This window comes from Uloborus diversus, chromosome 4 (genome assembly GCF_026930045.1).
Source record: "Uloborus diversus isolate 005 chromosome 4, Udiv.v.3.1, whole genome shotgun sequence".
NCBI lineage: Eukaryota > Metazoa > Arthropoda > Arachnida > Araneae > Uloboridae > Uloborus > Uloborus diversus.
The window spans coordinates 108,780,511-108,806,176 of record NC_072734.1 but is presented as its reverse complement, the minus strand read 5'-3'; the positions used below and the strand labels follow the sequence as shown (position 1 = coordinate 108,806,176).

The following is a 25,666-nucleotide window of genomic DNA, read 5'->3' as shown; positions in this document are numbered from 1 at the left end:
CTATGAACCACCCCTTTCGCAAATGAATTCGGAAGTAATCTCGTGGTGCATGCGCCATTTTACAGGCGCATGTGTTTGTAAATTTTACGCTCTTGAATAACCTTGAAAAGTTCCTGGAAAAAAAAAGAGTTTATTTTCCAAGTGCTTGAAAGCCTTGAAAAAGTATAAAAAGTTTCTTCATTGCTTTAATTCTTTCAAAAATCATCACAAGCAATCTAAAGCATACTTGAGATTGCTTGTTATTTTTTTGAGCAATCACGATTGCTTATTGTTCTCACTTGACGGTCTTGATGTTCCGGTTCCTTTTTCAGCTTGGACCAGGCCTGCAGCACCACCGTCCACCGGCGGCGGCGCGGCTGGTCCTGAGCACTGTCCCCCGGAATCCACTTTTGCTGGGCGGTGGCGTTCATATCCTACACACGCATGCTCACACACAGACACAAACACATGCCTACATACACACACACACGAACGCCAACACACACACACACACACGAACGCCAACACACACACACACGAACGCCAACACACACACACGAACGCCTACACACACACACACGAACGCCTACATACACACACGAACGCCTACACACACACACACACACACACGAACACCTACACGCACACGCACGTACACAACACTCACTCACACACATGCATACATACACTTACGCATCCACACACATGCGCCAACACAAACACACGCTCGTGATTGCGAAAAACATAATTTGAATTCAAGATGCCAAAAATTCAAATTAATTGTTTATAGATTTTTTTTAAATATTTCATCAGTGCAATTTTCTGAACATAGGTTCGATATGCAGTATCGCGAAAAATTGTTTTCTTGTTTGAGGTTTCAATCCTTTTGCATCTTGTAAATATTTTGATGTTTTTTACAATCGAAAGTTATTTTGACATGTTCTACCTTAGATTAGCTTATTTTTCGTTTAATTTCAATAATTAACAAAGGAATTAGTTTAGAAACCATGACAACATTAAACTTACTCGGACTTCGCGGAAAACTGCTTCTCGCGTTTGAAATTTCAATCCTTTTGCATCTTGTAAATATTTTGATGTTTTTGACAGCAGGAAGTTATTTTGACATACTACTTTAGATTAGCTTACTTTTCGTTTAATTTCAATATCAACGAAGGAATTAGTTTAGAAACCATGACAACATTAAACTTACTCGGACTTCGTGGAAAACTGATTCTCGCGTTTGCAATTTCAATCCTTTGGCATCATGTAAATATTTTGATGTTTATGACAATAGGAAGTTATTTTGACATATACTACTTTAGATTAACTTATTTTTCATTTAATTTCAATAATCAACGAAGTAATTATTTTGGAAACCATGGCAACATTGTACTTACTTGGACTTCGTGGAAAATGAGGTTTAGTGTTTGAAATTTCAATCTTTTTGCATCATGAAAATATTAAAATATTTTGCCCGATCGAATGTTATTTTCCTAAATGCTACCTTAGATTAGCATGTTTTATGTTTAATTTAGTAGAAAATTAATAAATTTATTTTATGGGAAATATGCCGAAATTGAACTTGGTTCGTGAAAATTTGCTTATCTGAGCTTTCAATCGTTTTGCATCTGAGAAATTTTTTTATGGCGGTGTATTTCATGAATTTGAAGTTGTTTTGACATGCTACATTAGATTAACTTGTTTTAATTTTTATTTAAATAACTAAAAAATTATATATATTTTTTAAATTCAAATTTCTAGTTTTGCAAACTTAATTTTAATTATTATTAGCTTATTTTCGGTTATTACTGTTTTTGTATAGGGGGAGGGGATATTAAACGGAAACAATTTGAGTGCATAACATTTTAACTTTGTGTTTGTATTTAAAACAAAGTTGAATTATAAAATTTTACAAAGTTGAATTTATGTACATCATTTCATTGTCATGATGCCTGCTAAAGAGGGGAATTAGTCCCCCCCCCCATAAAAGTTCAAAGCACTTATGGCCTTGCAATCATAGAGGTTTTTTTTTTTTTAATCTAAGTTTTATGGTTCTTGAAAATATACTTTGAATATGAAAATTGCAAAACTAAGCCTCATGTGATTTGCTTCTCTTTGTGATTAAGTATTTCAGACATTTTTAGGAAAACTTTCAATACAGTAACTCTTTTATCAAAGTGTCTCTTGTAGAAAAAGCAGTTTGTTTTCCTATACTTTTTATATTACTTTCTGTTATTTATATGTTAGCATTAAATGAAATCTGCATGAAATATTTATAGTGTAAATTTAGGGAGAAAGCTTGAAAAGTGCTTAATTTTTTTTCTCCCTAAAGGGTAAGAACCCTGTGGTAAGAGATTTAATTTAAAATTCTAATATAAAATAATTTTATTATAAATTCAGTTGTAGCTTTATTGAAAATCAAAACAATATTTTTTAGGTTTCAGTGTGAGTCATGAGGAAGTGCAAATTTTTCAGCAAATAGTTATAAGAAACTGATGAAGATGGAAACAAAATTAAAGACTGAGAGAAACAACAAGAGAATAACGTTTTTTTGTTTAGGGTATGATAACGCTATTATGAAGCATTACAAGACAGAAAAACATAAAAATAAAGACTAACTAAATAAACTAACTAAAAACTAAACTTTTAGTAAACTCATTAGTGCAGCCAGGAATACCTTCTGGAGGGGTTTTTTGAACAAATACACCTACTAGAGTGGGTTTTTTGATCAAAAATTCCTACTGAAGGGGGGTTTTTTAAATCAAAAATACCTTCTAAAGTTTTTTTTTTTTGATCAAAACAGCCCTTTCATATGCATAAACTAGTATACAAGATTTTAGCATTTATGTTAAAATCAATGGTTCTGGGGGGTGTTTTCACCTCCAAAACCCCTCCTTCGCTGCGCCACTGAGTAAACTAAATAACTAAATAAAGATGAAGTGCAGCTTCATTTATCCTTCAGTGAGACTACCAGCATCCCTGATTCAAGTCAAAATGTATCATTATGCCTATTTAGTTCTAAAGAGGCTGCCTTACGTGCTGAACTAAATGCCCCCCCGCCCATTCAAATATTTGTAAATAATATTATTCAATGGATAAAAATATCAGTTTCACAGGCAATAAAAGAATTGTATCATTATTACTGTTAATTAACAAATTATCTTCACGAATTTCGCAGCTGGCAACTAATTTGCCTTTTGGTGCTTCCCTGGGTTTAACTATGAGTGGTCCTCCCAAGGTCCTCTTTTTGATCCTAACTGGTCCTCTTTAGTCCCCTTCTTGATCCTAACTGGTCCTCTTTAGTCCCCTTCTTGATCCTAACTGGTCCTCTTTAGTCCCCTTTTTGATTGAAAATGTCCTCTTTTACCCTTTTCTGAAGCTAAAATGTGTTGGGAGCCCTGCTTCGGTGATAAGTGGCAAACTTGATGGATCTGAGGAGGGCTTGGACGATAGAGATAAGAAGCATGTTAAAAAACAAAGTGTCTTCGAATTCTTCTAACATTTGTTTTAATATCTCTGCTATGGAAAGTGAGGGCACCTCCAAGGATTTTTCTCCTGGATAGCGGTGGTCGGGCCTGTTGGTTTCGTTTGCTGGAGCCTGGTTTGCGGTGTCTGGCGGAGTTGGCCTTTTTCGTTCCTTTTGCTTTTCGTTTGATGTTCCTGGGATTGGAGTGCGTACCTGCGTTTGGTTTGTTTGTGGTTTAGGGTCGTTTACTTGGTTCTGTACTTTATGTGTTGCTTGGGTTGTTGGTTTTTGTGTGTCCTTGTCTCTGGTGTGTCTTTGGCTTATTTAGTTCAATGGAATGCCCGTAGTGTTCATAATAAGCACACCTGGTTCAACACTTCTTTGTTTCTCAATTCTAGTTTTATAGTATGTCAAGAGACTTTTCTTAAGAAGGATATTTCTTTTTCATTACATAATAAAGTTATTTTTAGGAAAGATAGAAATGACCGCCCTGGTGGAGGTCTTCTTATTGCAGTTAACAGCGATATGTCTGCAACAGAAATTTCAGTTAAAATGCCAACCAGCCACATTGAAGTAATGGGAATTTCAGCATACATGTTTAATAAAAATATTAGAATCTTCAACATTTACTCCCCTGATGGGAAGTGGGATACAAACCGGTTAAACCATTTCATGAATTACCAGATTCCTCCCTTTATAATAGTAGGGGACTTTGATGTCCAGCACAGGGCCATAGGCAGAAAAGATACTTCAAAGGACGCTGAAATTCTTTTTGATTGGATTCTAGATCATAATATGTTTCTGCTTAACACCTCGACTCCCACCCATGTGGCTAATTTTCAGGATTCCTATCTATTAGACCTAACTATTGTCTCGGTTGACTTGTTCAATGAAGTTACCTTGGAAGTTTTTCCTGACCCTTGTGACAGCAATCACCACCCAGTGAAGGTCATGTTTTCTAATCTATAGCTGGTCATTGTAATAAGCATAAAATACTGTTGAATCAGTTTGAAACAGGTTTAAATCAAAAATTGCATTCCGTGGAGAATGAGAACTTAAACAATCTTAACAATATTATGGCAAAAGTTCTTGATAATAATAGCAGAATGGTTAAGATATAAAGGAAATCCTTGGTGGGATAGCACCTGCAGTTTCCTGCATGGGCAGAAAAGGAAGTTTTTTTGTATTGCCAAAAAGACCATGGATAAAAATGCATGGCTTGATTATAAGAGGAACGCAGCAAAGTTTAGAAGGGTATGCAACAATCTTAAAAGAAATTTTTGGAACAAAACAATAGAAATTGCAGGGAAGAACAACTCGATCTATAAAATCCTAAATAGATTAAAAAATTGGAGTAAGGATAGTCTAGACTCTAATCTCTTCCTCTTGACCGCTGGGGGGGGGGGGGGGGAATTCGTTTCCCCTTCAACTCAAACCAATGCTTTCGCAACGTTGTTTAAAAGATCAACAGTGAAGGAGTTTGTTCCTTTAGATTTCAGCGGCAATAGCGGCCTTTTACCATCAATGAACTTGAAGATGCAATCTACCGTAATCGGGAGACCTTCCCCAGCCCACATAACATTTCTGCCAAGGCCCTCAAAAAAATCAATTTTTTGAATTTACCTAAACTTTTAAACATCATGAACAGGTTATGGATAAATGGAGATGTGCCGGATGCATTTTAACGAGCACATATTATACCTTTTCACAAAAATGGAAAGGTGCATAATGACATCAATTCCTATAGACCTATTTCTCTATTTTCTATCCTTTTGAAAACTATGGAGAGAATTATTTTAAGCAGGCTAGTTACCTTTCGCCTAAAGGCAAAGATTTTCCCTGATAATCAGTTTGGATTCCCGCCATTCAGAAGCTGCGATTTGGTGCTCTCTAGTATCCATTATAAAATTTTTGAAGCTCGGTCTTAGAAAATATTTGTTATTTTCATTGCACTTGATTTAAAAGCTGCATATGACTCGGTATGGACAGATTGTCTTGGGTGGAAACTATTGCAAATAGGGATTAATGGAATGCAGGTCTAACTAATGAGAATGCATTGATTTATAACTTCATCTCCAATAGAACCTTTCAAGTCAAATGGAGGAAGACTCTCTCTGCCGAGATGCGCATCAATAGAGGGGGGGTCCCGCAGGGATCTGTGCTGACCCCCTTCCTGTTCTAGGTTTTATGTTAAAGATCTGTGTGACCTCAGCTCTAAAAAAGTCAACTTGTTAATGCACACTGATGATATATTTTTAATAAGCTCTGGGGACAACTTATCAAACGTGTTGGAAGAGACCCAAAAAACACTTGGGAATATACAAAAGTGGTGCAAAATTTGGCACATGGAAATTGTTCCAAAAAATGTGTCATAGTAAATTTTTCTAACAAACGTCTTGGGCCCGATAGAAACTTAGAAATCTTTGGTTCTCCAATCCACTGGAAGGACAAGATAAGGATTCTGGGAATTTATTTTAACAAAAACCTTACTTTTAAGTACCACTTTGAATACCTATTTAAAAAGATCTTCAAAGTCAATAACCTTTTAAAAGTTGTAGCATCTAAGAAGTGGGGTGCAAGAACTCAACATCTGTTAAATATCGTGAAGTGCTGTGTCATAAGCAAAATGGATTATGGATGTCATGTTTTTATTGCTTCCTCGAAATCGGACAAGAAGCAACTTGAAACGATGTTTCATCAGGCACTAAGAGTAGCCGCAAGGCTTCCACGTTTTATCTCCATTCCTATCCTCCTGAAAGAAGCCGACGAGCTGTCTTGTTCGATTAGGCACAAAATGAAAGCAGAATGTTTCTGTGTCAAACAAATCGCACTGGGAAATTTCTCAGTGACTAGGAATATGATGCTAGCTTACGCTCTAGATAGACTGCCAATGATCTCTGAGAAATTACATGTTGCGTGTCTTTGCCAAAAGCTTGCTTAATGATCTCAACATTTTCCCCAGTCAATTCATTCCTTATTATTTTCCTGTGGCACTAAATTCTGATAGTTTGAAAATTCATTGTGAGGAATTACCCTTTCAAGGAAAAAATATGACGTCTCAAATGGTAGAAAGTATGTTTCAGTATTACAAGGGCACATATTGGTGCAACCACACCTTAATAGCGACTGATGCATCCAAGAAGACGAATTCAGTGGCGATTGGGATCTATCGTGTAACTCGGGACGAGAAGATTTTTGGAAAAATTCCTGATGGAAATTCTATCTTTACTGCTGAAGGTTTGGCAATTTGGCTAGCTTTGAGACGATTAGGGCAGTGGAGTGATAAACTTGTCATTCTCAGATAGTCTTTCGATTCTGAAATCTCTTGAGAATATTAATCAGAAATCTCCTCGACTCAGTTTAATGATTGTGGAACTGATTGCTTGCTGTATTCATTCAGGGAGAACGCTGGAGTTAGTTTGGACTCCCTCTGATAATGGAATTTATGAGAATGAGGCAGCAGATGAGTCGGCCGTAAAGGGGCATACTGGGAATAAAATACTCCATTGGGTATCCGCAGAAGACACAGTTAATAATATTAAAATTAAGTCCAAAAGAGATTATTCACAATTTTGGAAGTGTTCCCATTATGTGAAGAGTTATGGTCACCTGTCCTCAGTGAATAAAGTAAACCAGGAAACTTCCTCGGAATAGATATGAGGATGTAATAATTTTGAAAGCCCGCACAAGAACTCTACTTACTAATTATAACTTATATTGAATTAGAATTAGTGCATCTCCTCTGTGTGGGGTGTGTAATGTTCCTGACATGGTTGATCATGTGGTTCTGGTTTGCCGGAAATATGAGTCTCAACATGATGAACTTAGAGCAAGTTATGGCTGTTCCCCCTTATCTTTCTTTCAGTTCTGTGTTTTCGGATGTAATGAAATTCCTTCGTGTTTCTGAGCTTGGCTGATTTCCCCTGGTGGGTGTTTCGTTTTTTCTTCGTTTCTTGGTTGTTTGCTTGTGTTGTCTCTATACTTTAGTGAGTGACCAGTTTTTTCATGGGATTGATTAGTGGAGGCAAAGCCGCATTTTCAAGCGAAGCAAATGCATCATACTCAATAAAATGAAATGAGGAAAAAATTTCTAATACACTATTCATTGTCAGTTAAGCATTTAATTTAAATAGAATGATTGTACACTTCAAAATATAATAAACCAAATGAAGAAAAAATTTTAACTACACATTAATGCAACTAATTTTAGATTATATTTTACTTAAAAGTAATATAATTTAACAAAGTGACTAAGCAAAGTGAGTGTGATTACATTTTAATTATAGATTACAATAATAGGAATTAAACTCATTAGAACAGTCACATGCTGGAGACCGTTGCTTGGAGAAATACATACAAAACCAAGATATTTTCTTAAAAATTATTGATAAACATGAAGACGAAATAGATACAAACATCAAGAACATTATTATATTGGGTTAAAGAATATAATTAATAATATTGGTTTACGTACAGAAGTGAAACATCCAATTACTTTTTTGAAACCTTAAAGTATTTCGTAAATGTCTACAAAGAAATTTCCAAATTATTGCAGACGTAACTAATGAATTTTTGACGCTTTGAAAGCTGAAGAACTTAAAACTCATAGCAAGTTTCTACAGAAAAAATAATGATAACTGTGCCACTGCAGCTCATATTGCATCATATATATGTTGCATTAGAAATAAATGAATGAAGGATTTATCGAGAAGAAATAGCAAGGAATTGGTTAAATGACATTGGTAATAGGCTTGTTACATTTTATATTTAAATATCTTCATTTCTGGGCAACCAATGTATACTCCTATTTTTCTGAGACAATCATAGACATAATCTCACCAGCAGAATGGTTGGAATCACTGAAGAGATATATAAAACTTAGAAGAAAGTATTTCCAAGTTTGCATGTCAACTTCTTCATTGCATAGCCTCATCAACAAGTACTGAACTTGTTTTTTCAAATTTTGTCATGATACAAAGCAAACTTAGAAACAGGCTTGGACTACAAACTGCATCAAAATTGGTATAATTGCTTATAAACGCTTCAAGTTCTAAGAATAAACAGCTTACTGATGAAGCATTCAGTGATTATTAAATATTTTTCAATACATGTATACATTAAATGTTATAATAAAATTTCCCAATATATATGTCTTTCATGCATTGCTGTAAAAAATGTTTTTTCTTATTCTGCAGCATTTATATATGTATATATACAGGGGTCTGTCCAGAGAATATTTGGGTCCGTTAACGGACCGTTCACAAAAATCCGATCAACCAAAACGGACCTTTCACAAAATCCCGATCAAACAAAACGGACCTTTCACAAATTCCCGATCAACCAAAACGGACCCTTCACAAAATTCTGATAAACAAGAAGGGATCTTTCACAAATTGTTTATTGAAAGAGCAAATCTGTAAGCAAAATAACGCATATTAAACAGATAATTTTTGAAACCTTTTTTGAAGTCAAATTAGAGGGATCAGCTATACAAAATCTGATTTTTCCCCCCCGGAGTAGACAAAATAGAACAACACTGGGCAAAGGGGACCTTTTTTCTCTGCTTGACGTTCTCTGCAACTGCAATATTTGGATGCTGTTATTTAATGAACATAGAGCATTCAGCCTTATTATTATTATTTTCTTTTTTCTGTAATTATAAATAAATTTAAATGTGTAAATGGAAATAAAAGCGTACAACTGTTTTATTTGGAAAAATGTTAGTGAATTGAACAGCAAAGTTTTTCTTCTGTATAAAATACTACAGTGTGTCGTCAACACTTACTTGTGTAACATCCAACTTGTTCCACATTTGTAAGTACATTTAAACCCTATTAATGATGAAAAGTTTTGGAGGCTGACTTACTATTTTTTCAACCACTTGCCTACTAATAATCATTACAATTATATGGGTGCTTATATTAGCCTTATGCAATTTAATGAACAATCACAATCCAGTCTTTTGTTTTCTTTATTTTCATTTTACTATAAATTTAAATAAAACTTTGATACATAAATGTAAATAAAAGCTTCATTTTTATGTGATTGTGAATTTAATAACAGCATTTAGTGATTTTTTTTAATTTAAAAATCTGTGTTACCTTATAAAATAACAGTTAGCAATGCTCTGAAACAGAAAAGTGTTAAACTGCAGTTGACAAATGGTGGAGAACAGTTTCTTTTCAGACTATTGGGTTATCCTTCAAATCATACAGTGAAAACTGTCAAAAATTTTGTTTTGCTTAATGGGTATTGGAACAGTAGGGATGATAAGTTACTTAATTAAAGAAAGAAAAGTAGCTGATTAGTATATACTTAAAAGAAAAAAAAAAAAGAGAGTTTTTTTTTTAACTTAAAGCTATTTTTTGTATTAATTATAATCGGTAAATGCTGCTTTATTTTAAAACATTTCAAAAATTAATTACCAACTGTACCTAGTGATGTAAAATACCCGGGTATTTATTTTTAGGGGTAAATACTCAGGGTGTATACCCGGGTAAATACCCAAAATGGGTAAATACCCGGGTATTTATTTCAAAAATTTATATTCAACTAAAATACTTTTCTGTATACAACCAACAATAAACAAAACAATAAATTTTTGCCCAAAAATTGTATTTTGATCACATATTTAAAGAATCATTGTGTGAAACAGCTTAGCAATCTAATATGATATTCACATTAAATGTGTTGGATATGCCTGATCAATGTCGATAGCCAAATTTCAGATATAAAAAGCCATTCTACAAAAAGTAAAAAGATTAACTGGTTACAAAAAAAGCAAACATCAATTTTTTAAGGTCCTAGTCTTTTATAACGCAGTAATATGTCCCTGCATGACATCAAAATGTAACGAAATGTTGCTCAATTTATTATTACTATTTATTTACTATATCTTATGCAGAAATTTCCGCCAAACTTCGTTCAATTGTTCAGGTGTATTCTGTATCACACACACACATAATATACATAAACATTTAAAATTTTTAATCTTTTATTTTAGGATTTATGTTTAAAAAAAAAAATAGTCACCTTTTAATACCACCTAAAATTTTTTTGCAAAATGCGCAATTATTAGGGGATTTACCCTGCCTTCGGAAAAATACCCAAAAAAATATTTACCTTCCCACCCTACAGGGGAGCAAATGCAAATGAGCAAGGCAACAGAAAAGAATATAATGTTTTTTTTTTTTTTTGCTTATTAATGTGAAAACTGTTTCTATATTTTCCATGTTATCACTTAAATATCCATAAAATAAAAAACACGATAGTCTTAATAACTTCTCAGTTTATTCTTCCAAACATCCCTCATGCTTCCTTTTTTTTCATTTTGGATATGACTAACCTAGATTGTGATTTTGAAATCCTGAAGTTTATAATGAATTGCTTATACTTCTCCAATTATGACATTGAAAAGAAAGATTCTTTGGTTCACCATATGTTTCTTTCATGATTTCATCAAGTCTTTCAATAAAAAATTATAAACTGTGTAATACATATATGTATCTATCAGTTTTACCAATTATTTTACATTTAGATTTAAAAAAAAATCCCATTCACTTTTTTGCAATTTTTGTAAAATACCCAGTTTTTGGGTATTTACCCAGGCCTTGGGTAAATACCCAAAAAATATTTACCTACCCGCTGGGTATTTACCCGATCCACATCACTAACTGTACTTAATGTTTTCATCGTCTTATAAATGTCCCTATGTAATACAAAACTTTCAATCTTCATCACTGAAATAAGTTAAGTATGAAACCATGTTGGGAATACCATATTCGTGAATAACTGAAGAGAGCTCTGCTTGTCCAATTGATCCCGCTTATATACCATGCAGCTGAGCCATGTCTATTCATCAAAGTATATGTGCAGCATGTTTCAATATTAATACTATTTAACAAATAATGGAAGACTATTCAGGGTTCCCATCACCCCCCTTATTATTCAATATATAAAAGGTACGACAAAACCTTGAGATATCATTGCTCACAAATTTGTGCGAAGAACTCAATTCAATAGCTATATATCAACGTATAGAATTGGATAGGTAAGAAATGAACCCAATTTTTGAAGTTGTTCTGAAACAATTCATCCAATCATAACTGAAATAAAGACAAAATAGATAAACAAAAATTTTATTCATAAAAGATTTTAAGGACAGAGGGTCATCCAAAAGTTTCTTGCATTTTCCATTACACGCAAAGTCACAAGGGTGACACAAGTTTTAGGAAAATAAAACATTTAACAGGAAATTGTTTACAATGAAATGGAATTATTCTTGCAAATGTCATGAAAAATTAAATTTTAAAATGCGGAATGAAATGAAAGAATCGATAATCTAAAGCAATTTTAAAGTTTCTTTAAAATTTAGGATAAATTTTTATCTTGCAATTTTATTAATCACAATTTTATTAATTACAATTACATTCACAATGAAGTATTTTCTAAAAATTATTCGGTTTCAGAATGAGAACTATTTTAATTACTATCCACTTACCAGCTAATACAAACGAAGCAACGCTTGATATGAAGCCGGATAGAAATGAATTGAAAGGAAATGTGCCAACCAGACAGCAATACACAAATTGAGTTATGCCGGTGAGAAGAATGTAGAATAAATAGGCATCTATAATTTTTAATCTTTGAGGAGTGTTTGAAGCATAATCTTTGAAAAAGACTGACAAAACCTCAAAGACGTTAGCTCCCATTATTATTATTAATTCACTATTTTTTAACCGAAAATCCCAGAACAATCTACCCACAACAACACGTCAGTTGTAGAAGCAGTAGTAGTAATAGTAACGTCAGGGTCTGCAACAGATTCCATGGGAACAGGAAACGCGAAGGCGAGGAAGTGAAGTGGTCAACATTGAAAATTAATTGCTTTTTAACTATTTTCTAACATTTTTTGTGAATATCTTCAACAGCATATATATTTAAGGATTTTTTGAAACTTTTCAACCACTCAACCAGCTTAAATTGCGGTCTACTGGTTGATCATTGACACTGCGGTTAGTCACCAGCCGAGGCATGCGAACGCACGCTTCCAACGAGATTTATTTTTCTTCCCAGAAGGCCTTGCTTTATTTACTAACAAAAACAAGTGCCCACTCTTTCAAATTTTGTGTAGATCTTTAGGGGCGTTGTTGTTTTGTGTTTATATATGCATGATTGAAGAAGCTATGAATAAAAATTTTGCTGTAATAGGTGCTGGTGTTGTCGGACTTTCGACAGCTTTGAGCATTCAGAAAGAATTTCCATCCAGCTCGATTACAGTATTTGCTGATAAGTTTAATAACGATACTCTTAGTTCAGGAGCAGGAGGAATCTTTCGTCCTGAATTAAATATAGAGTTTGATTCAGAGCGTCTCAGGTTGATATCGCTTAAATTATATCGATATTATGCATGCAATCCTACAGATATTTTTTTCTCGCATTTTGTGAAGTTTTTCATCTTCGATTTATAATCGGTATACTATGGTTGAAATCAGATTAGTAGCGATTTCAATCAAGTAATTAAAAGAAAAGCTAGTTGAATTCAAGTTTTTTTTAACTCTTTTTATTGTATTATGTTAAAATGTGTTATGTTGTTTCTGTATTGGAAAGGATTCAAAGGAGGACTACTAGACTAGTAAGGGGACTTTCAGATTTAGATACCAGACTTAAAATGCTTAATATGTATAGCCTGGAGCGGAGGAGAGTCAGAGAGGACATAATTCAATTGTTGAAATTCATCAAAATGAAAGATGTTAATGGATTAAATTTTTGCATGGAAAGCAGGAAGAAAGGCCATTGTTTTAAGCTATTTAAACCTAAGGCTAACCTGGAAATCTGGAAAACTACTACTTTAGTAGAGTCCTGGGATTTTGGAACTGCTTATTGGAAGAGGCGGTAATTAACAAGGAGGTGGATAGCTTTAAGAGGACTATTGATCTTTATTGGGGACTAAAAAAATGACTAAGACCAGCCTAGCTGATCCCAGAGCCTGTTGCTGGTCGTTACATTTGTATTTGAAGCACATTTTTTGCTACTTAGATAAAAATTGTATTTTTGTCAAAAAAGTTTTTACATGTCTTTGCCTTGTTTTTTTTTTTTCTACCTTTGGCAAAAATGTGCCAACCCTAGTATTTAGTACCATGTTACCTTTAACTTATTTCTGGAAGGAAAAAGGAGGAAATTTATTTACTTACTTAAAAGTAAGGAAAAACTTAATGTAAATTTATATAGCTGTCAAATCAACATAGGTACTTACATAGGGGCATGGCACTCCTTCATGTCGATATTCCTAAAACATACCAGGATTTGTGTCTAAATTTGTATTCAGAAAAATGTGCATAAGGCACAATGAGCAGCAATTAAATTTGTTCTGTTCAATTGAAATTATTAAGGATTATAAAAAAATATAAATAAAAATATAATCTTCACAGGTGGCTGTAAACAATACAGTGTACTCTCGATATCTCAAAAACCTTGATATGACGAAAAAATATTTTCCTCCTTGATTTTGCTTACTTATCAAATGTTGTTTTTCATTCTTTTGTCAAAGAGTTTTTAATCAAAACCTTGTTATGTCGAATATTTTTCTGAGTCAAATGTCATTTTTCCGGAAAAACCACAGTTTGTTGTCTCGAAGCAACTCAAGGAATGCATCCGAAAATTTCTCACTCTTCTAATTTCTCTCAGGGGTTAGGAATGATTCAGAAATCTTATCTACTGTCACTTTCATTCTAGAGCCTGGGGGTGTCAGTAAAAAAAAAGTCCTGAGAAGACCAAAAAACCCACCTAAAACTTTTTGCCCCCTTCTCATGCCATTTCGTCGAACCTTTTGACTCTATTTCCACCTCCGTAAAAGAGGAGATGAATGGGAAACCCCTTTACAGACACAGGAAGTGGTGCAATCCTTTGCCCAACTTATTTTGTTCCAGGCACTCAAAACCGTTGTCCAACTTCGTAATCCAAATCTTTGATGAGTTTAGTCGTGGTAAATCACTTAATTTTAGTACTGCACTAAAGCGTTCTTTTTTCTCTATTATTTTTGGCTTATATTAAAAATTAAATTTTTTGTAATTGTATTAAGACCCCTTTTTTTTACTTTTTCATTACATGTTTCCACTTATTTTTAACTATCATGACTAATTTTTAGAATAGTATTTTTTTATGATTATGACCTCGTTATCTCAAAAACTCAATTTTTTTTTGTACCGTCCCTTCAATTTTGTGATATCGAGATTTTTTTTGTTTTTGCCTCAAATTTATATGGAACTAAGCGTAGATAAAATACTTTTGAAAGATATAGTTGTGGAATATTTTATAGCTCATTCTGACACAACCTACACTGTGATATTTTTATAATTTTAATTTTTTTTTTCAATTAGAAAATGGTGTGAAGATTCTTATAATCATTTTGTTGAATTACTTAAATCTACTGAATCTTCTGAATCTGGCATGTTGTTACTTTCTGGGTATCAACTGAGCACTTCATCAAGACAAATAGAAGTAAGAATATTTTGAAGAAATTATTCCATTTATTGTTCAGAACTTTTCAAAATTTTATGGCAACAATAAAGTTTTGACAATTTGCTGACTAAGTTTTGACTATTGATTTAAATAAATAAATAAATAAATAAATAAAATCTGATGCTTGAAAATTGATTCACATCTCTTTATTACTATTCAAAACAGTGTGTTTTGACAATTTGCTGACTAAGTTTTGACTATTGATTTAAATAAATAAATAAATAAATAAATAAAATCTGATGCTTGAAAATTGATTCACATCTCTTTATTACTATTCAAAACAGTGTGTTTTAAAATTATAGTATACTTATATTAAAGGTTTAAAAATAACAATTGAAGAAAAACTTTAGTTGGTTGTAGAGATGAGAACAGATGGATTTTTGATTCGGGAGGGGGGGGGGGGGCTGTTTTCTTTTTTTTTTCCGAAACTTTTTTTTCTGTTCAGGAAAAATTGAAAATTTTTATTTCTCTGGTCCAAAATAATGCATTCAGAAATTTTCAATGTTATATAACAAGGGTTTTTTTTTTTGTTTAAAGTGTTTTTTGGGTGTTTAGTATCTCACATGAAAACGCTAACTTTGATTATACAAGCTGTAGGATAATTTAATTTCCCTGTACACCTAAGTGCTATTTGCTACTTTTCTCTCTTAAACTAAAGTATACACAGGACAGAATTTGTATATCATTATTAATTAGTGGAACTGTTTCAGTAAAAATTTTAATATATTTCCATTTAATGGGTGTGTATATGTCAACACACACACATATTACTGCCTTGCAATTGGAGGTCCAAGCCCCATGGAGTTGGCGCTGGTGTTGTCTTGGAAAGAAAAAGCGCAGTGTCTGCAGAAATGAGACATTTACGCGTTTTAGATTCATTAACAACAATAGGGAAATGGTGGAATTAGACATGTTTTTCATACTTTATTTTCAGCAGAAACCAAATATGAAAATTTTTGCAAATGCTGCCCTTCAACTTCCCAGGGCAGTACACATGCATGTAAAAAAAAAACTTTCTGTTTAAAATCTCGCTATTTACAAAAAAGAAAAAAAAGGCTAAAATCTGGAAAAAAAAATTAATTGTACTTTTTACAAAACTCACATTTTATTCAAAATTAACAATGAATGATGATTAGAATAATTTTTGTTTTTTTGAACAAGAATTTTGGTATTCTGAAAGAAAGCTACTGGCTAATTTTTTTAATAGGTTTAAAAGTTTGGTGTATTTTTCTGTTAAAATGAAAATAATATAACAGAAATTACATGTATATTTTTGAGTATTTAACATTTTTTAAATATTTTCTGAATAAATAAAACTAGTGAACTACATGTTAATTTGTAAAAAATCAATTTTTTCAAAAAATAACTTTTATTCAGAACTGTTTAAAAATTTTCAGAAATTTTGCACCTCTAGTCAGCTATTAGCTCTAGGCAGTTATTTTACAGCGGCAGTTATACACTGCCTTCAAGTTTTTTTTCAATTTGTTGCATTTTAATTTTATATTTCAGAGAGTGCTGTATGAAAAATTATTGACTTACATTTTAAAGAAAATAAATACAGACTAATTACAAAGTTAAATCTAACTATATGTATTTTTGTACGTCATAATGCTGATGAATTTAATAAACTTATTAAAAACAAGAATTTTAACTGCAATCAATATTTTTCTTCACCTTTGGCATCAATGAATAACCAATAAAATTGCAAATCATGCAGTGTTATTTCAAGATTTTCATTACAATTTTAACTTTGTCTTTAGAAGAAAAAATGTTTACTTTTACGTGTTTGTTATTAAAAGCTTTTTTCAGTTGCCTTGTATATTTGTTAAAGTGAACTTTTTTACACATGGATTTAATGTTGTGTATTTTGTTATCTAACTTTTATAGATTTTCCGTTAATGTTTCTTCCATTGAACAAATTTCATTGTTTAATAAATTTTATTCATTAATTGAATCTTTTACTTTTTTTCTTTTTTTGTTCATTCAAATAAATCCCTCTAATCTTGCAAAGCTCGGAATGAGTATATATTATTACTTTTGTCATTTTAACGGTATGAAATACAATCAGCATTAACTTTTAAACATATTTAGCTTTAATGACTTATAATTATGTGTTTTATTTTAGAATCCATTCCTCCAAAGTTTGTTACCATCATATAGAAAAGTCACTGAAAAAGAATTAGAAACATTTCCTCCTAAATTCAAGTAAAGTAAAAATACTTTATTTGACTAAATTTTTCTTTGCTTAAGTAACTGGAAATATTTAATGCTCTCAGTTAATTTAAAAAAATGTTTTAACTTCCTCTTCATTGTATCCGTTTTCTAGATTTTTAGTGGATATGCTTAATTATCCACTTATTGGTGCATTGTTGTTCTGGTACTCTGTACTTGTGACTTCTACTGCTGAAGATCTCATATTTTATATTTGACTTGAATTTCGCATTTCAAAAATTATGTATTCTTATATATACTAAGTTCCTCATTATCCGTGATGTTTCATTAAAAAAAATCGACCATGATTTACTAAATGTAGATCAATGCACCCATTTCAACCCAACAAGTATAAAATCTATTTTTAGACATTCCAATTTATTCTTTCCTTCAACTTCCAAAGATATCAAACCTTTCAAGGTCACCAAATCCTGTACAGTTGAAACCTGAATTTTAGATCTACACTTAGATTTTATATCTACACTTCCAGTTGAAACCTGATTTCTAGTTTTACCCAACTTACTGCATTAAATCTACACTACTTATGCGCTTGTGGAGGTTTAAACTACTACAATTCTACAAAGAAATATTTGCATTTGGTCACAGACCATGGTACGCGATATGCATGGGGGTTACCCTCAACAGTGTTACAACCGAAACTCATATATTCATTTTGATACAGATATTTAAAACTCAAATGCCTGGAAAAGTGTTAACAGACAGAAATGTTGCATTTATGTATACAAGATTTCGGAGATTTCTGCGTAGATATAATGTGTAATACCTTCAAACAAACAGCCCCCCCCCCATCCGAAAACCAATGAAAAAATAGAATCATTGAGTTAAACAATCATAACTAAGTTAAAATGTAAGGTAAATTCTATTTCAAGCAAGATTCCGTGGACTAAACTATCAAAAAAAGTGTTCAGTCTGTATAATGTTATCCCACATTCTCTTACTCAATTTGATCCTATAGTTGGAACACACCTAATCTGGTAGCATTGTGTTGGCTGTGCAGATCCTAGCAAACATTACTACACTGTCAGGTAAGGTTTGCCCCCGACTATAGTTACTTATTGTCTGAAAAATTACCTTAAGATTTTGTATTGTTGAACAATAATTATTATCCAGCTATAGATGCAGCAAGAAAATTAGCCAAAGAAAGGACAACCACGTATTATAATAAGGAAAAGATGAAATATAATACACATTTCAATCCAGTAAAATTCAAAATCTGTGACATTGTAATGTGTGAAGAGTTTCATTATCAGAATACACAAAAGTTATCTCCGCCTTATTATGGTCCATATAAAATAGTTGTCAGAAGCGCATTTTTAAATTTGCAGGCCAAGTCCTCACTTTAAAAGAGATACTGAAATTGTTCATTCATCCAGGGCCGATCCTAGCAGGTGTGCACCACACAAGGGCGGCCAAAGCAAGGGGCGGCCGCAGGCCGCATCATATAGCTCTTTTAATCAAGCAAAATTCCTCAAGAATTTCTCACTAGATAACTTACAATAAGTCAAATAAATATGCTGAATTTTAAATATTCAATTATCAAAGTAAGTGCCGATTTCCCGACAGCATAACATAGATTAAGAAAAATAGATTGCTTGAGAACATTGTGTTGGTTCATTGTCCATTAATATCTACTCTTTACACACATGCTTCATTTGGTTGCAAAATTTGTGACAGAACCGGTAATCAGGCATGGATACATGGGAGGGGAGATGAGGGAAATGGCCCCCTCCTGAAGCATGAAAGGGTGCCTTCTAAAAGGAACACTCAGGGCCCAGGGCGGCCACTAATGTTTACCCCCCAAGCTTTTATAGACCTGAACAATGAAGACATATTTTATATATTATATTTAAAAAAAGCTATTATTGATTAGATACTCTCGCAAGTATTTCAAACAACAAATTCTGTTTTCAACAATCGCGGATGCGTGGAGAGACAGTGCAAAATTGTGACTCCCCTGAGAGTCAAACATATATGAATGACGAACTAAAATTTTGTAATTTTCCCCTTTACAGCATTTTTTTCGAATTAAAATCACGAATGAACTGCTCGGTTACAGATCAGGGCTCTTGCCCCGGGTAGTAAATTTAAATGTGACTCCAAAACGAAGATTCAAAAGGATGCCATGACCTCCTTGACGAGACTAAAGAAGGCTTAAAATTGCATTTTTAGGACTTTAATTTCAGAAAATTTTGCTGTTTGAACCACCGATCTTAAGGACCCGATTAAATCTCTGATTCACTCCTTCCACCTTAATTTAATCAGGCAATTGGCTTTAAAATCTAAAATGTGTTTTCAGAGGACAGCCCTTCTTAATGTCATCAAAATTTGCTTAATGACATTTTTCGTATTTCTTTTTCAAAATTTTTGCAATGGAGGGCCCCGAAATCCATTCCCAAACATTGCTACCAAAGATAGTCTCAATTAGCGTCTTTAGAGAGGCCCCTAATCCCTCCCCCCCCCCCCCGCCCCAGTTTAAAATTTACTTCAGTTTCAAAAAACAGTTCGTGAGGGCACACTGAACCCCCGCCCGCTCTTTGTTCCATCGTTATCAAACAATGCATAAAATACGATTTTCTAAAAAACTCTGGAGGAGAACTGCCTGGCTTATGTAACTTTTTACGGCGCTAGGGCATACCTATCAATTGTCGAGGTGAGATGAACAAAAGTCTATAGTTGTGTTTTTTCAGATATTAATATCGAAAATATCCGAAAGATCCGCCAAAGCTTCCCAGTTTTGTTAACGTCACCAAAGATAGCATAAAATTGCGCTTTTAGAAATATCCACTTGGGAGCTCCAAAGCCCTTCCTTCCCAAAAATAGCCTAAAATGGATTTTAGTCCCGAAAAATGTTTTGGTTCGGAATATTTTCACGTTTTCCCTATCGTTTTCAAATATAGCCAAAAATGGGTTTTTGAAACAATAGTGCCGAGAAATTACCGAAGGAAAGCCGCCAGATCCCATACCGTCACCAAAGACAGCCTAAATTTGCGTTTTAAACTTCAATTTCGAAAACTTTCGATAAGAGATGATTGAATCTCCTTCACTCTAGCAATGTCAACAAAGATAACCAAAAACTGCTTATTTAAAACTTCACTTTCGGGAAGAGCGCCGATCTTTCCTGAGCTGCGGGCACAAAAAATAGCTTTGAATTGATTTCAATTTTGAAAGAATTTTAGGAGAGAACTCCAACATTACTTTTCCTCTGAAGACTCGATAAAGTACCTCAAATTGCGATATTTGACGTCAATTTCGAAAATTTCTCCATGCACCTTGAATAAACCCGACTCTTTTCTTCTGGCAACCAAACACAATCAAAGATTACTAGAACTATTTTTCGTACGCCAATTTCAATAATTCTCTGGGAGCAATCCCCCCTCCCCTGATTTCCCCTCCTTCGTCCTTTCTCTGATGTCACTGAAGACAGACTATAAAATGTGTTTTTACGACTAGTAAATTTTGGTATCTATTACTTTCTTCAAAGATATAAATTGTGCCTAAGTAGTTTCTTATTATAAAACTTTTCTCCCTTTTTATAAGTTCATCATTCTTGTGTTTTTTTTTCCCCCCTTCTTCTTCTTTAAATTAGAACTTCATATAGAAATTTGAAGAAATGTTTATATGGACGTCAAAGATGAGTCAAAATATGCAAATTACTCTTGAGGGGCAGCACATTAGATCTTTGCACACAGGCGGCCAACACCCTAGGATTGGCCCTGCATTCATCTAAGTTAAGATACAGTGAAACTTCTATGAGCGATCAGCTCTATGTAGAGACCACCTCCATTAATGGCCAATTTTCAAAGGCATCGATTTTCCTCCTTATCTACGCAATGTTAAAAACCCTCTGGGAGAGACCATCAGAGCTTCTCCTGATCTATGTATTTTCATTTTGCAATTTATATATTCAGTATAATTTTTTTTTGGAAATGTTTGGAGCAAACTGTGTAATGACACAAATATGTGGATGCTTAGTTTTTAAGTATTAGAAAAGGTCATAAAATAATGTTTTTAAGAGTTGAATGATGTTAAATTTTACAGTGATTTTGCTATTATCACGATGTTCAAAAAAATGTAAATATAGATAGAAGTCATAAAATTTTAGTTTAAAAACCTTCTATTGATACACATGTGTGAATGCCATTGATGCGATGAAACTTGTTAATTACAGATTAGCAAACAAAAGCAAAGACTAAACACTGCTCTTGATAACTTTTATTTATCCATGTAAATAATACATACTATTTTGTGCGTGTATATTATTTCAACAATTTTATTGGTCAAAGTGTTGCAACATCTCTAAAGATGAATCTATATATAATCCTGCTAATATTGTTGTTGTGTTCTATTGTCATTCGTTCAAATTTGTTTGTAAAATAAAATTTTCTAATGTTAAATCAGAGGTGGAGAGTAGTGTTTAAAGAATGATTGGCAGTATGTTTAAATGAGTTACTTTTTTAGACATGGAGTTTTTTTTACAACACCTGTCGTAGACTGCCGTTTCTATTTACCATGGATGAAATCTAAGTAAGTGTTTAAGCCTTTTATTCCCATAGAAAATACTTTGTGTGGCACAAAATATAAACTTACTATGAAAAAAACTTAAAATTTATCTTTTTTTTTTGTTTCATTTAAAAATTACATTTTAGACCTTCTTTAATTTTTCATTAAATATCAATTTTAAAAATATTTTTCTTTAAATATTTAAGATGTAGATTTGCTTGAAACTGTTATCATTTTTGTAGGCTTGAAAGTTCTGGGGGGAAAATTGTAAAAAAGCACATTTCAAGTTTGGCCGAGGTATGCATGCATTTCCTAATATGTTATCCTATATATTTTATTTATATGAAAGTTATTTCTGATTCATACCTGTTTTTTGTTTTATCCGCTGTATTTCACTAAATCTTTAATACAGGGCATCCTCATGCCTTGAAAGTCAGGAAAAGTCATAGATTCCGAATATGAACGAAAATGCTCATGGAAAAACATGATTTTCAGCAAAAAAATGCTCAAAAATCATGGAAACTGACAACTGGTCATGGATTTTGAGTTCTAGAACATGCATATTTATCAATGCCGTCCTCAAAAAATATTTGTTTTTTTATTGTAAAAATATTGCAAAGGTAATTTTAAATTGGTTTCAAACCGCCTTTTTTTCTAGTGAGCCCCCCGAACATTTTTCCCCCATCTACAACACTAATTGTAAGAACTGTTGTATAATTGAATTGACAGCATAATTTACCATTATTCACTAGAACAATTAATATACATTTAAATGGGACTACTAGTAAATTTTTTACCTCCATATTAGAACAAATTAAGAGTTACAAAACATTGCATTTATAAGTAATCCTTTTTGCATGAAGTTCACATTTTTCTTTACGATATTTAACTTTATAGATTCCTGATCAGTATGATGTCATCATTAACTGTGCTGGTTTAGGTGCCAAAGGTCTTACTCATGATGATATGTTAGTGCCAATCAGAGGACAAACTATTAAAGTATGGAAAGAGTTAAATCTTATTTTATATTATTAAATAAGTTAAACACATTTCAGATGCTCTCAACACATTGCTATTATTTATTTATTTTTTTTTAACATTTTTTCGAGAGGGGGGGAGGGGGCTTTTTTTAATGAAAATTTGCAATCATTTGCATAATCTACATTCATAAGTACAGTCGAACTCACTCATAATGAGCGCAAAAGGGCGGCGATATTTGCTCGTCATAACCGAGTGCTCGTAAAAAAAAAAGAGTTCGGGAAAAAAATTATCTCATAGTTGCTTATTTTCTTCTTCTTTTTAATTTCTGTACAGTACCAGGTAAATTAGCTTTGAACTGTCAGACTTTCTCTTTCTTGTGTCATTGTTTTTGAGGAATACACATATTATGTAATTTTTAAATGCTTCTTTACTCCACAAATGAACAAAGAAAAAAACAGGTGCAGTCATCACTTGTTCTCAAGCTTTATGATTTATGAAACTTTCGGCCAACTTTGGAATGTTAAACAAAATTTTATGAACCGCAAAAATATTGCTCGCTTTAAGTGGGGTTTGCTCGTTAAAAGCGAGTTTTGCTCCCATTGACTTACCATTGTACCAACCAAATATTTCTGGTTTCCTCCCTAAATCCCAGTTCTCGTTAAATCAGGGCTCTTTATAAGTGAGTGTGACTGCAGTATGTTTGTTAATTGTCAATATACTTTACTTTGCTTCTTAGGATTACATACATTTGTGCAATCGAAAATAATTCTAAATAAATTTATGTTAAAACTACTCTACAAAATAAAAAATATCCATGCATGTTAATCTTTCGACGTTTTAAAGAGGTGTCATGACCCTCTTGACCTACCGTGTGAATTCTTACTGGGAAAGAACATGCTTCACTTAGAAGGAGTTAAAAAAATATGGGTTTAAATAAATTTTGAAATCTGTTTTTGATATTTTAAATCTGTGAAATTTTTTTAACTATTTATGTCTACCTCCTCCTGTAGGTAAAAGCTCCATGGATAAAGCATTTTTATTATGGTGATGAAGTTTATGTAATTCCAGGGTAAGATTTTCATTAAAACTATAATATTAGAAATTTGGCATCATTTTCAATTCTTACAAATGTTGTTGCTGCATTGACTTTGCTAACTAAAAAGTGTTATCAACTATGTTATGAGGCCATTCCACAAAGCATAGAAGGCTGGTGTGCAAAGTGTGTGGGGGGGGGGGGCGGTGTCAGAAGAGGTGTGCAGGTTTGGGGACTCTATTGCAAAAGTTGATTCCCCCCCCCCTCCATTTGCATACATTTAAGCTGTTATTGTGTTTTCACATTACTAATTATGTGACCTCTGAAAAATGCGGAGTGATACCTAGAAAATCGGGGGTCAATGAGTGCCATAGACTCTCTCCTTCCAATTAAAAGTTAATATTCTTATGAGCATGAGAAAAGGCCATTTGTTTAGAACTTTTAGTTTTTATTTTGGTGAAATAAATTAATCTATCTGTAAAAAATATTTTTCAAACGATCTTTAATTTTTAACTCTGAAAGGTAAGGGGCAAGGCCATTTTACTTTTTGAAGTGAGAGGGCAGTCGCCCCCCTGTACAAGTTGCCTATGCCACAGAGAAACAGACATTTTGTCCTGCATGTGACAGATATTTCATTAAAAATATCAATGAAATATCTTCAATGGTAATGAACAAAATTTTGTGTCTCAAGAAATCGGAAACGTATGTGCAATTTGTGAACAAAAAATTTTGTACATACCCATTTAAAATTATTATTATTTTTTAATAAATAAATTAGCTGTCACATGCCGGAAAAAATGGCAGCTTTTCCCTGAAATAACCCTATGAAATAATTTTCATACTGTGAATGTACATTTGAAGGGCTCGGGGCAAGAATGATATGCCACATGAGTTTTTTTCCAGTAGGTCAATTTCCAACTTTTGAAAAATTCTACCAACATTTTTTTATAGACATTATACATTCTATATTCTGTTCTGCAATACTAAAACCAGATACGTTTTTCTGACAGTGACATAATCCATTGTCATGTTTATTTCAATAATCAAAAAGCAACATTAGAACAAAAAAAATCATTTTTTCAAAAGTGTGGCTTATTACGTTCTTGCCCAGAGCCCTTCAATTGTAACGCAACATTTTTTGTTTGAAGTTGTGCAAACAGTCCAAGGATTTGAAAGCAATTGTGGGAATATTGTAATATGTTTTAAAGTTGAAAGCAAATATTTCTCATAAAATTTGGAACACAGAATCGAAATAATTCACTTTTTACTAACATTTACTGATCTTAATATTGAAAAGAGAAAGAAACCAAGTAAAAATTAGAACATTTACTAATGAACACCAGCAGAAAGTATGCTGCTTTCTTAAAATTAACTTTGACAAAGAAATTTTTTTTGAACTTTATGACTTGTGTCTGAGTAAAAGCTTTGAAATTAATGCACTTAAAATCTTTTGAGAAACCAAATACATTGGATGCACAAATTTTACTACAAATACATATGAAAGGGAAAAGCTTTCAGGGGTCTGTCCAGGATTCAGACCCCGAAGAGTTCCTATTTTTCCTACTTTTTAGAGCTCTCTCCTTATTTTCCTACTTTTTCCTTTTTTTTTCCTACTTTTTCTTTCTTTAGTATAGCATTTCTAATTGTGCATTGATTCTTATTTTTACGATGCCGCACCGATAATTTTCTGCATGTTTCAATTTTGAAAAGCAAAAGAAACAAGCGGATCGTGAACTTTTCATTGACTTGATTACAGTAATTTCTGGAAGGAACGCCGCGGCGTTTGCGTGTTTAAAAGTTAAATTTTCGTTAGTGACTTTTTTGCCGTTGCGGCGTTTATGATAGACTTTTCTTTTTATCGATCAGACTTCAGTCCTACTGTTTTTACGAAACAATAAAGAAATAGATACTGGCACATTCTGATGCAATTATATATTATTTATTCGTCAATTAGA

General features: G+C 32.8%; 1 protein-coding gene across 1 annotated transcript in view; it reads left to right on the top strand.

Annotated features, from left to right (window-relative positions):
• The first annotated feature begins 12,548 nt into the window (after positions 1-12,548).
• The window catches only part of LOC129219742 (D-aspartate oxidase-like), a 28,646-nt gene continuing 15,528 nt past the window's right edge, over positions 12,549-25,666 (top strand). Inside the window, exons 1-7 of the mRNA XM_054854030.1 lie at positions 12,549-12,821; positions 14,824-14,944; positions 17,091-17,170; positions 21,656-21,721; positions 21,940-21,994; positions 22,595-22,696; positions 23,689-23,747. Coding sequence (XP_054710005.1) covers positions 12,616-12,821; positions 14,824-14,944; positions 17,091-17,170; positions 21,656-21,721; positions 21,940-21,994; positions 22,595-22,696; positions 23,689-23,747 — 689 coding nt within the window. The 5' untranslated portion in view covers positions 12,549-12,615. The remainder of the gene's footprint in view (positions 12,822-14,823; positions 14,945-17,090; positions 17,171-21,655; positions 21,722-21,939; positions 21,995-22,594; positions 22,697-23,688; positions 23,748-25,666) is intronic.